The sequence below is a fragment of the Oncorhynchus clarkii genome, chromosome 20, assembly GCF_045791955.1.
Source record: "Oncorhynchus clarkii lewisi isolate Uvic-CL-2024 chromosome 20, UVic_Ocla_1.0, whole genome shotgun sequence".
NCBI classification, from domain to species: Eukaryota; Metazoa; Chordata; class Actinopteri; order Salmoniformes; family Salmonidae; genus Oncorhynchus; species Oncorhynchus clarkii.
The window spans coordinates 7,948,836-7,961,811 of NC_092166.1; the positions used below are offsets into that span (position 1 = coordinate 7,948,836).

At 43.8% G+C, this 12,976-nt stretch overlaps 1 protein-coding gene across 1 annotated transcript in view; it reads left to right on the plus strand.

Moving 5' to 3' along the window:
• Positions 1 to 2,642, plus strand: part of LOC139375826 (activated CDC42 kinase 1-like) — a 77,362-nt gene extending 74,720 nt beyond the window's left edge. Inside the window, exon 15 of the mRNA XM_071117723.1 lies at positions 2,189 to 2,642. Coding sequence (XP_070973824.1) covers positions 2,189 to 2,195 — 7 coding nt within the window. The 3' untranslated portion in view covers positions 2,196 to 2,642. The remainder of the gene's footprint in view (positions 1 to 2,188) is intronic.
• Positions 2,643 to 12,976: the final 10,334 nt, after the last annotated feature.

Consider the following 12,976-nt stretch of genomic DNA (forward strand, 5'->3'; position numbering starts at 1 on the left):
ACAACACAACTGTCTTTTGCACTAAAACACCAAGGGTTCAGAGAAAATGACAGAAATCCTGAAAAATCACTGGCATATTCTGCAATCAGACAAAAAAAAAATGCACACCTCTTCAAGGAACCCCCACTGGTGGTCTATAAGCGTGGTCGCGATATTGGAAATAGTTTGGTGAGATCTGACCTGCCCCCCTGCGCCCACTCAGACACTCTTGACACCTATCCCAAATGGGAACTACAAATGTGGCTCATGCACACAGTGTAATTGCACCAACAACAAAAAAGTATTTCTTCAGACGCCCACATACAGGTCGAAAGATCCCTGTGAGAGGTATCATCTCATGCAAAACCAAGGGAGTAATCCATCTCATCACCTGTTCATGTGGAAAAGCCCACAGGACAAACGAAAAGACAATTAAAACAACGCATAGCTGAACACCGCAGCTCAATCAGGTGTGAGAACATTGACTATCCGGAGGCAGCTCACTTTGTTGAAGCTAACCATCCCATCTCCTCCCTCAAATACACAGGTATTGAGCATGTTGCTCTACCAAGGAGAGGAGGTAACATCGAGATCCTACTACTACAAAGAGAGGCTTACTGGAGATCCTCTCTAAAAGCATTGACCCCTAGTGGTCTGAATATTGACTTTGATCCCAGGCCCTTACGAACACATTTTCATTATTTATTTATTAAAATTATTTTTACATCTTATTAGCGTACACCTAATATGTTCCCTCTATTGATGATGATCATTATATATTAAGGTTGAACCATTATTACATGTAACAAAAATGAAACATGAAATGATGTGAAATTAAATGAAACAATCATGTATATTGATGCTAATATTATGTACAATGGTCCATGATGTTTCTATATGATGACAATAGCGTAATATATTTAATATGCCACATACCATTTTTTGAACAGTTTTCACAAATTAATTTTAATGAACTTAATCATTATGACACACCCCTCACTACTGTCATTGGTTACACTAATTGCACTGTTTGTCTACATAACCTGGTTCACGTATTCATGACATTACCCTGAGGAAGGCACAGTGATGAGGAAGGCACAGTGATGAGGAAGGCACAGTGATGAGGAAGGCACAGTGATGAGGAAGGCACAGTGATGAGGAAGGCACAGTGATGAGGAAGGCACAGTGATGAGGAAGGCACAGTGATGAGGAAGGCACAGTGATGAGGAAGGCACAGTGATGAGGAAGGCACAGTGATGAGGAAGGCACAGTGATGAGGAAGGCACAGTGATGAGGAAGGTACAGTGATGAGGAAGGCACAGTGATGAGGAAGGCACAGTGATGAGGAAGGCACAGTGATGAGGAAGGCACAGTGATGAGGAAGGCACAGTGATGAGGAAGGCACAGTGATGAGGAAGGCACAGTGATGAGGAAGGCACAGTGATGAGGAAGGCACAGTGATGAGGAAGGCACAGTGATGAGGAAGGCACAGTGATGAGGAAGGCACAGTGATGAGGAAGGCACAGTGATGAGGAAGGCACAGTGATGAGGAAGGCACAGTGATGCCGAAACGTTGGTAAATACCCATTAAATTACTGTGAGTTTATACATGGGGTGTGCAACTTTATTTTTGATAGTTTATAGTTTATTCGCTGTTAGTCAGCACCTCCACACAAACTATTATTCTGGGTATGTGTTTTCTAAATGTTTGTTTTTAATTCCTGATGTAACACAACACAATGTGAAATAAGTCAAGGGGTGTGAATACTTTCTGAAAGCACTGTTGTGCCCACATGCCAAACTATCCCTTTAAAAGGAGAACTCAGGAGAATTTAGGGCAAACTAACCCTACTGGTGCTGATGCCGATGCTGGATTTTGCTCCAGACAAACAGCCAAACACATGGGTCATGTTCATTAGGGCACACTGTAACTAAACGTTTTGAATAGGAAACGTTTTGAATAGGTTTCAGTATGATTTCTTCTGTTTGGTGCCTAATGAACAAGTCACTGATTCTACTAATTAAGAATCAATTCTGTGTGTTGCTGCTTGGTCCAGCCCAATAACCTAATATACTCGTGTCTATCCACAATTTAAACTGTATCAAATTACGTTCATCTAGCACCAAGTAAAATAGATGGAATTGTGAATGTACTTGGATTTGTTTTGAAATAATGGAACATCAAAATAAATCTCTCATCCCATTGCAGGCGGTGACCGATGCTAGGAGCAACAGCAGAAGTTTTTTTATTTGTCATCTGTCTTTGAGGGGACGGAGTCTGCTACCATCCCTCTTTTCTGACTTGCCAGACACGCCCCTTAAGAAGACGGGGATTTGAGTGTGAACCTGGGGTACATTTGACTGTGTGATGGGCCATGGCTGCAGTCTTGCCTACTGTACACTGAGACCTGGATAGGTGGATTCCATGTGGTTGATACCATTCCATTGACTCCATTCCAGACATTATTATGAGCCGTCCTCCCCTCAGCAGTCTCCACTGAGGACCAGGGGGTTAGCCTCCACACTGAGGGCCAGGAGGCTAGTCTCCACACTGAGGCCCAGGGGTTAGCCTCCACACTGAGGCCCAGGGGGCTAGCCTCCACACTGAGGCCCAGGGGGATAGCCTCCACACTGAGGACCAGGGGACTAGCCTCCACACTGAGGCCCAGGGGGCTAGCCTTCACTGAGGACCAGGGGGCTAGCCTCCACACTGAGGCCCAGGGGGCTAGCCTCCACACTGAGGCCCAGGGGGCTAGCCTCCACACTGAGGCCCAGGGGGCTAGCCTCCACACTGAGGACCAGGAGGCTAGCCTCCACACTGAGGACCAGGGGGCTAGCCTCCACACTGAGGACCAGGAGGCCAGCCTCCACACTGAGGACCAGGAGGCTAGCCTCCACACTGTGGACCTGGAGGCTAGCCTCCACATTGTGGACCTGGAAGCTAGCCTCCACATTGTGGACCTGGAAGCTAGCCTCCACTGAGGACCTGGAAGCTAGCCTCCACTGAGGACCTAGAGGCTAGCCTCCACTGAGGAGCCTCCCGTTCTACCACCGAATATGAGTAGAAGTCGACTTAGAATACAGGAAGTGGAACCATACTCTTAAAGGGACCATGGTGTCTGCTGGTTCCTACCCTATACCCAACACTGAAGGAAAAACATCCTCTTTTTCACTGCTGGTCTCCCCGATTCAGTTATATCACTGCCACAATACACCATTGACCAACTAGGCTGACCTCTTTTGTGTTATTACTGACATATGAATCAGGGGAGCACTCCCCTACTGTATGTGATCTTTGCTAAGCTCCTCGGATTGGACAGGGGCTTGTTTTAGCGAGGTCAGCATCTTTCTGCTGTGCCGCCCGCCCTCCCAGGCTCTACTGTGTTTTAGCAGAGGACAAAGTTCACAAAGCCCATAGAGAGAACGAATACAAGAGAGGGGAAGGAGAAAAAAAATGCAGCTGGTCTACTTTTAAGTCGACTCCTTTTTTTATTTTCTATTTTAGAGATTTCTACTTGATTTATATTATTAAGGAGAGGAGTTAACAGATTTTTTTTAATGCACACAAACAGTTACATACATGAATAGTTCAGTTCATATATTTGCAGCGAATATGTGCTAGAAGTTGGTATTTTTAGTTTTTAGTGTTCTGTTTTTAATATATTTTGGGTTTTGAACCGGTTGTTTGAAAAGGGGGACATATGGAAAACATTCAATTCTTGAGATTTTAAAAAATATATATTTTGTTAGTTATTAAAGCCATGTATGTTATGCTTTCCCTGAATCGAGTTCACTTATGTTTGTCAGTGACATCAACTGGACGTTAGTCTCAGACAATAAAGTGTATAACCTAGAGCAAACTGTATAATAATGATATGTGATAGTTTTCGATTTATTTTCTATACTGTCTTATCCTGATGCTTTTCCGTGTGTTATGATTCAAATGATGTTTTTTGGCGAACTGAACATTAATATACTGTACACTGAACAAAAATATAAAACGCAACATGTAAAGTGTTGGTAACGTGAGCTGAAATAAAAGATCACAGAAATGTTCCATACGCACAAAAAGCTTACCGTAAGCCGCCTCCAACATTGTTTTGGAGAATTTGGCAGTACGTCCAACCGGCCTCCCAACCGCAGACCATGTGAATGGCGTGGTGTGGGCGAGCGGTTTGCTGATGTCAACGTTGTGAACAGAGTGCCCCATGGTGGTGGTGGGGTTATGGTAAGGGCAGGCATGAGTTACAGACAATGAACACAATTGCATTTTATCGATGGTGATTTGAATGCACAGAAATACCGTAACGAGATCCTGAGGCTCGTTGTAAGGCCCATATTTTATTTTAAGGTATCTGTGACCAACAGATCAAATACCATCTGTATTCTCAGTCATGTGAAGTCCATAGATTAGGGCCTAATGAATTTATTTCAATTGACTGATTTCCTCATATGAACTGTAACTAAAATCTTTGAAATTGTAGCGTTTTAGACTTTTGTTCACTATATAATCATAATATATGCCATTTAAGTAGACACTTTTATCCAAAGCAACTTACAGTATGTATGGGTGGTCCAGGCAATCGAACCCACTATCCTGCTGCTGCAAATGCCATGCTCTACCAACTGAGCTACATCAGACCACAATAAACCCAGTAACTTTTTATAGTTGATTTTAATCTTAAAATGAATCTTACATTAGAAGGCTTAATCTGACTTCAAATGAGTTGAAATTTAAGCACAGACCAACACGGTAAAACTATCAGACAACTAGCAGACCACTCCTACCATGTAGTGGGCTTGCAGGCTGATCTTTATTCAGTCTTTGCACTGTAGCAATTTGGACTTGTGTGACTGTGTTTATTTGTTTGTGTCTTTATGTCTAAAACTCAAGAGAGAATGTTATGTCAAGTAGTTGTGATCGGTGTCTTGATAAGAACACCGTGTCTTGATTAGAACACCGTGTCTTGATAAGAACACTGTGTCTTGATAAGAACACCGTGTCTTGATTAGAACACAGTGTCTTGATTAGAACACCGTGTCTTGATAAGAACACCGTGTCTTGATAAGAACACCGTGTCTTGATAAGAACACCGTGTCTTGATTAGAACACAGTGTCTTGATTAGAACACAGTGTCTTGATTAGAACACAGTGTCTTGATTAGAACACTGTGTCTTGATTAGAACACCGTGTCTTGATTAGAACACAGTGTCTTGATTAGAACACTGTGTCTTGATTAGAACACAGTGTCTTGATTAGAACACAGTGTCTTGATTAGAACACTGTGTCTTGATTAGAACACAGTGTCTTGATTAGAACACCGTGTCTTGATTAGAACACCGTGTCTTGATTAGAACACCGTGTCTTGATTAGAACACAACACAGTGTCTGTCTGTGAACCGTCCCGTAGACACTTTGGCCATGTTCCAAACTCAAACGTTGTCTCCTTGCCTCTTAGTCATTTACCATCACAGATAAGGAAGGTCTGGATAGGTGAAACCAAAAAACTTGCAAGGTTTAATGCAGTGGAACTATCAGTCCTACCTTTCCTCCCCTTAAGATTCACCCAGGCCAGTCCTCAAAGGGCAGAGGTAAAGTGTCCATGTTTATGGTTTGGAACACTGCCTTAGTTGAGCATTTCCTGTATGCAATAATAAGGCACCTGTAACTTCTTCCAACAGTCAAGGCCATCCAGCCATGACAAAAAAAAGAGTGCTTCCACTGCTGTGAACTCCTTGATGCACAGAAAAATGCTTAGTGGCACAGTCTGATGATGTCACGATAAGTCAACCCAGTCCCTATGTCTTACATGATACCAAGCTGCTGTAGTTAGAAGGACTGACGCAACATTACGGCAATATTACCCAAACCAATGTTCTCCTGTTCATGTTGTTTTTAAGTTGATCGCTGTATTACCTCGGTGTTGGTTTGTTGTTCGTTCATCCTGATGTACTTGTCCTAGAGGTCTTCACAGGTACAAAAAAGTTGGACCCGTTTCCGAAATTTAGCTGGGGCTTTCCCACCCGGACCCGATATGCATAAGTTATTTATTATTTCAAAAGAGAGAAAGGTGCCACTCTAGCAGGTCGAGGAGGGGCCGTAATGTGAACGACATGGAGAGAGGGGAAAGAGAACCTAGTCAGTTGCACAACCGCATTCAACTGACATGTCTTCCACATTTTAACCCAACCCCTCTGAATCAGAGAGGTGCGGGGGGCTGCTTTGCCGACATACATGTCATCGGCACCTGGGGAGTGGGTGTTGTTGGGGGGTTTAACTGTCTTGCCCAAGGGCAGAACGGCATATTTGTTTACCTTGACAGCTCAGGGATTCAATCCAGCAAACCTGTTGTTTACTGGCCCAATGCCTTTAACTGCTAGGTGACACGGGGAGCAGGGAGGGAGAGAAGAGAGACAGCAACCAACCAAGCCAACTCACGCGATAGTAGACTAATAGCTGCCATAGCTAGGTTATTTATCATCAAATATTATTATGTAGTACCTGTCTTGGACTGCATCAAGCATGGAAGAGCACCTTGATGTAGCAGCCTACCCTTATGTAGCAGCCTACCCTGATGTAGCAGCCTAACTGATGTAGCAGCCTACCTGATGTAGCAGCCTACCCTGATGTAGTAGCCTACCTGATGTAGCAGCCTACCTGATGTAGCAGCCTACCCTGTTGTAGCAGCCTACCCTGATGTAGCAGCCTACCCTGTTGTAGCAGCCTACCTGATGTAGCAGCCTACGCTGATGTAGCAGCCTACCTGATGTAGCAGCCTACCCTGATGTAGCAGCCTACCCTGATGTAGCAGCCTACCTGATGTAGCAGCCTACCCTGATGTAGCAGTCTACCTGATGTAGCAGCCTACCTGATGTAGCAGCCTACCCTGTTGTAGCAGCCTACCTGATGTAGCAGCCTACGCTGATGTAGCAGCCTACGCTGATGTAGCAGCCTACCTGATGTAGCAGCCTACCTGATGTAGCAGGCTACCCTGATGTAGCAGCCTACCTGAACCTGATGTAGCAGCCTACCCTGATGTAGCAGCCTACCTGATGTAGCAGCCTATCCTGATGTAGCAGCCTACCCTGTTGTAGCAGCCTACGCTGATGTAGCAGCCTACCTGATGTAGCAGCCTACGCTGATGTAGCAGCCTACCTGATGTAGCAGCCTACCTGATGTAGCAGCCTACCCTGATGTAGCAGCCTACCTGATGTAGCAGCCTACCCTGTTGTAGCAGCCTACCTGATGTAGCAGCCTACCCTGTTGTAGCAGCCTACCCTGATGTAGCAGCCTACCTGATGTAGCAGCCTACCTGATGTAGCAGCCTACCCTGATGTAGCAGCCTACCCTGATGTAGCAGCCTACCTGATGTAGCAGCCTACCTTGGCTCTTGGTTGTTGTAGCCTATCCTTCTCCTTTAACTTTTAATTCCGTCATTTTCATTCCATCTTCCACTGATGAGATATCTTCTAACTTTTGCTACATGCCTTATGATTGGCCAACAACAAGCGCCACTCTGGTGAAAAGCAAGAGCAGCAGCTTAAAAAACTACAATTTCTCTCTCTCGCTCTACTGTAGCAGTTGCATTCGGATCTGTGCATTCCCTTCCGGGCAAATCAGTTAAAATTACACGTACCAGAGACCCGTGACAATCATATCAGATTCGAACCCGATCCGTGATATTATTTAGAATTCTGGTTGTGGACCCACTCGGGTGCCAGATGGGGTGTTGGGTATTCAGGTACATGCGGATCCATTATGACCTCTAACCTGTACCAATGTACTTTCCCCAAAAGTGTATTATTTCCCCATGGTTGTATGGTTGATCCCCCCCCCCCCCCCACCCCCCCACCCTTTCCCTGGGTGTTTGGAATTGTGCAAGAGTACAAATGCAAATGCTGCCAATCTCAAATGTATAAAATGTATTTTTATTTTAAAAAATAACTTTTTTTTACCTTGCTCTCGTTACGTCTGATTATTGAGACATCTTGATGAGTGGCGCAGCGGTTTAAAGCACTGCATCTCGAATCCAGGCTGTATCACAACTGGCCGTGATTGGGAGTCCCATAGGGTGGCGCACAATTGGCCCAGCATCGCCCGGGTTTGGCCCGGGGTAGGCCGTCATTGTAAATAAGAATTTGTTCTTAACTGACTTACCTAGTTAAATAAAGGTTAAATTAAATATTTAACGTGCAGCGAGGAAAGTGACAGTTTTTACATAACACTTAGAAGAATGGGCAGCTAATTGCCAATTACTCAGTTAGAGTTATTTAGCGATAAAGAGACCGGCAACTCTGAACACTGCCCTGAATGCTCATCAATTAGTTGAAAGAGAAGAAAAAAAATATATCTCCATATTTTGCATTTACTGTAGCCTCAAATGAAAAGGGCTTAGATACTTTTTGGATAGCTAGCTATGGGGCATTTTACTTAAGGGTTAGCACAAGGGTTAAGGGTTAACACAAGGGATAAGGGTTAGCACAAGGGTTAAGGGTTAGCACAATGGTTAAGGGTTAACACAAGGGTTAAGGGTTAACACAAGGGATAAGGGTTAGCACAAGGGTTAAGGGTTAGCACAAGGGTTAGCACAAGGGTTAAGGGTTAACACAAGGGTTAAGGGTTAGCACAAGGATTAAGGGTTAGCACAAGGGTTAAGGGTTAGCACAAGGGTTAAGGGTTAACACAAGGGATAAGTGTTAACACAAGGGTTAAGGGTTAGCACAAGGGTTAAGGGTTAGCACAAGGGTTAAGGGTTAACACAAGGGTTAGGGTTAGCAGAATGGTTAACACAAGGGTTAAGGGTTAACACAAGGGTTAAGGGTTAACACAAGGGTTAAGGGTTAGCACAAGGATTAAGGGTTAGCACAAGGGTTAAGGGTTAGCACAAGGGTTAAGGGTTAACACAAGGGATAAGTGTTAACACAAGGGTTAAGGGTTAACACAAGGGTTAACACAAGGGTTAAGGGTTAACACAAGGGTTAGGGTTAGCAGAATGGTTAACACAAGGGTTAAGGGTTAACACAAGGGTTAAGGGTTAACACAAGGGTTAAGGGTTAACACAAGGGTTAAGGGTTAACACAAGGGTTAACACAATGGTTAAGGGTTAACACAAGGATAAAGTGTTAACACAAGGGTTAAGGGTTAACACAAGGGTTAAGTCCCCTATTACATGTGCTTCTTTTGTTTGCTCGTGAAGGAAAGACAAACCTCTGACAAATGGCCAAATCACTGTTTACGGCTTCATTTCAGTAAATGTGCATGAAACGTGTGTAGATTATTTTCCAGGTTTCTGTGTATGCCTTGTGTGTATCCACCCTTTCATGGCCTTGGTGTGTGAGGGATTAATCTGAATCCATTATGTGGGTTTCTTGTGAGGATTGACTCAACCTTTTGACAAATGGCCTTGCTTGCTCTCTACAAGGACGCATACCTTGTATCCAGTATATATTGAGTATATGTGACCGACCGGCTCGATTCGGTCTTATGCTAGAACATAGTATATCACACACTACAGTTGAGGAACAATGGGAAAGTAAATCTGTTTTGAAAGTTGATTAAACTTGTAACTCCACTTTTGAGAAAAATGGCCCTTGAATGTTTTGGTTCACCTACTGGAGAACTCTTCTTTGTCTTTGGGGCTCCCAAGTGGCGCAGCAGTCTAACGCATTGCATCTCAGTTATAGAGGCGTCACTACACCGTCTTAAGCCTTAGCCCCACCCATCTGTTTAAGGATTCACATGCATGAAATCAGCAGCATGACATCAGCAGCCTGGTGGTCCAAAATAGCGTAACTGGTGTATTCTAACACCAATAAACTCATCAGTTTAAAAAATGAATTTAGTGTATTTCAATCTACCAAACCAGGCAACTATAAAAGCAACTTTCTAAACAATGTTTTGGTTAGTTTCTAGCTTGTTAGCTACAGTACGTTAGCTACAGTACAGTACAGTAACGTTACGTTAGCTACAGTACAGTAACGTTACGTTAGCTACAGTACGTTAGCTACAGTACAGTAACATTACGTTAGCTACAGTACGTTAGCTACAGTACAGTAACATTACGTTAGCTACAGTACAATAACGTTACGTTAGCTACAGTACGTTAGCTACAGTACAGTACAGTAACGTTACGTTAGCTGGCTAGCCAGTTCAAATAATGACCACATCATATAGCTGACAATGTCTTAACCTTTTTAGCTAATTTGTATTCATTATTACAGGACAATAAACTCACAACAAGATCATTTATTTACAAGTTAATGACCAGTTAATTACAGAAAATAACTTACGGTTGTGAATGTGAGGAGAATTTTAGAACTTGGACACGTCTCGTTGGCCTAACGTTATATCCTAATTTGACTTTAGTGCAGGTCATGTTGTTCTTCACATTACAGTCTCTGGTAAACACACTATATCAGATAAATCAAGGTTTATTTGTCACATTGTACAGGATACAGAAGGTGTAAACGTTACAGTGAAATGGTTACTGGCACAGTGGAGTCTTTTGTTTAGACATGTAGCTAGCTAAACAAAAACCGTAATCCCAACTCGTAAACGCTACTACCCTGCATGAATCTGCAGGTAGCTAACCAACTTGATTCAATGTTAGCTAGTTAACATAACTAGCAATGCAAATGGCTCTGAGATATGAATAATATTACTATACTACACAGATCATACACATAACGGTAGCTAGCAATCCAGCCAGCCAACGGTGGCTATTTAGCTAACAGTGCTCTTTAACTTGCAATGAAAGAAACTTATAATATCTGAAAATGTAGCTAGCTAGACTCTCATCTGTATACATGGATGAACGCTTCTCCCTCTCTGTCATGGATGCCATGGTTACCCTTAGATGTAATCCGGAGACGGGTGTTTTATACAACAGCCAGTGTGTTCTCTTTACGACTTCCTCCGTGCAATCAAACGCCAGAATCTCCTTAGCTATCATACTTTGCGTCTCCCGGGCATTCCACGGATTTCAAAACTCTGTCTTCCAGAAAGTGGAGAGCAACACTTGTGCAGTTATTCGTGATAACTAGGCTCGTAATTTTACAATTGTATTTGTATTTACAGATGGCATACAAGTTTGTTATTAAGGCACATAAAAATTCACATGTTCCAGAAGGCATTTCTGACAAAAAACGCATTTTGATCAACAAAAAAAATGATGTTACGTTCAAATGGCTCTCCCGTGAAGTAGTGACCTGCGACATACACCTAGTTTCCTGAAACGAGGCACATATGGATACTAGTTTGTCATTATGAATTAGCCTTGTTATAAAACAATGTCACTTCTCACTGGGCACAGACATCAATTCAACGTCCATTCCAGATTGGTTCAAGGTCCTGACCTGGAAACAACATTGATTCAACCAGGTTGTGCTCAGTGGGTTGTGTTTCAGAGTACATTAAGTGTTTGTCCTTTATACAACTGGTATGAAAATATCCCATTTGTGTTTTATGATTGTGGAATTCCTAATGATGTTTTTAAAACAGCTCGCAGTCGAGGAAGATTAAACTTCATTACACAATAAATATGTTGAAGCTCTGCAGCTATGGAGTCACTTGTTATAAATAGTTACAAAGAGGTTGGCATTTCCAAGGTAGAGGCCCTGGACATATTATTTCCCTTACTCATGTACTGTCTACACCCACACACACACTCCATTTGGGCTGCTGAACTTTTGCTTACTAATGAGAAGAGTGGGTCCTCCAATCATCTTTGAGATGTGTGTGCACAGTATTGTTACCGTTCCTGATCATTATGGTATAAAAGAAGCGTTGGGTTCAGAACATTCCCCCAGAGAAATTATTTAGGTTTTCGCAAATAAAAAAGTGGGGAAGGTAAAGTAGAGGGAGACAAAGAAAGAGTAGAGATAACTGAGAATCTTCTGCCGTCTGGGGAAGTGTGCGTGTAGAGGAGAATTAGGCATACCTGATGCTAATGCCCTGCTTGACTCAGTTTAAACTTGGCTAAAGCCTTAAATGGTAACAAAATAAATCTCTCAAATTGTATTATCTTCTTTCCTCTCTGTGGTAGTACTGTACTGGGGGCTGGTCTAATGGTAGTACAGTACTGGGGACTGGTCTAGTGGTAGTAGTGTACTGGGAGCTGGTCTAGTGGTAGTACTGTACTGGTGGCTAGTCTAGTGGTAGTACTGTACTGGGAGCTGGTCTAGTGGTAGTACTGTACTGGGGACTGGTCTAGTGGTAGTAGTGTACTGGGGACTGGTCTAGTGGTAGTAGTGTACTGGGGGCTGGTCTAGTGGTAGTAGTGTACTGGGGACTGGTCTAGTGGTAGTAGTGTACTGGGGGCAAGTCTAGTGGTAGTACTGTACTGGGAGCTGGTCTAGTGGTAGTACTGTACTGGGGGCTGGTCTAGTGGTAGTACTGTACTGGGGGCTGGTCTAGTGGTAGTACTGTACTGGGGGCTGGTCTAGTGGTAGTAGTGTACTGGGGACTGGTCTAGTGGTAGTACTGTACTGGGGGCTAGTCTAGTGGTAGTACTGTACTGGGAGCTGGTCTAGTGGTAGTACTGTACTGGGGGCTAGTCTAGTGGTAGTACTGTACTGGGAGCTGGTCTAGTGGTAGTACTGTACTGGGGGCTGGTCTAGTGGTAGTACTGTACTGGGGGCTGGTCTAGTGGTAGTACTGTACTGGGGACTGGTCTAGTGGTAGTACTGTACTGGGGGCTGGTCTAGTGGTAGTACTGTACTGGGGGCTGGTCTAGTGGTAGTACTGTACTGGGGGCTGGTCTAGTGGTAGTACTGTACTGGGGGCTGGTCTAGTGGTAGTAGTGTACTGGGGGCTGGTCTAGTGGTAGTACTGTACTGGGGGCTGGTCTAGTGGTAGTACTGTACTGGGGACTGGTCTAGTGGTAGTACTGTACTGGGGGCTGGTCTAGTGGTAGTACTGTACTGGGGACTGGTCTAGTGGTAGTACTGTACTGGGGGCTGGTCTAGTGGTAGTAGTGTACTGGGGGCTGGTCTAGTG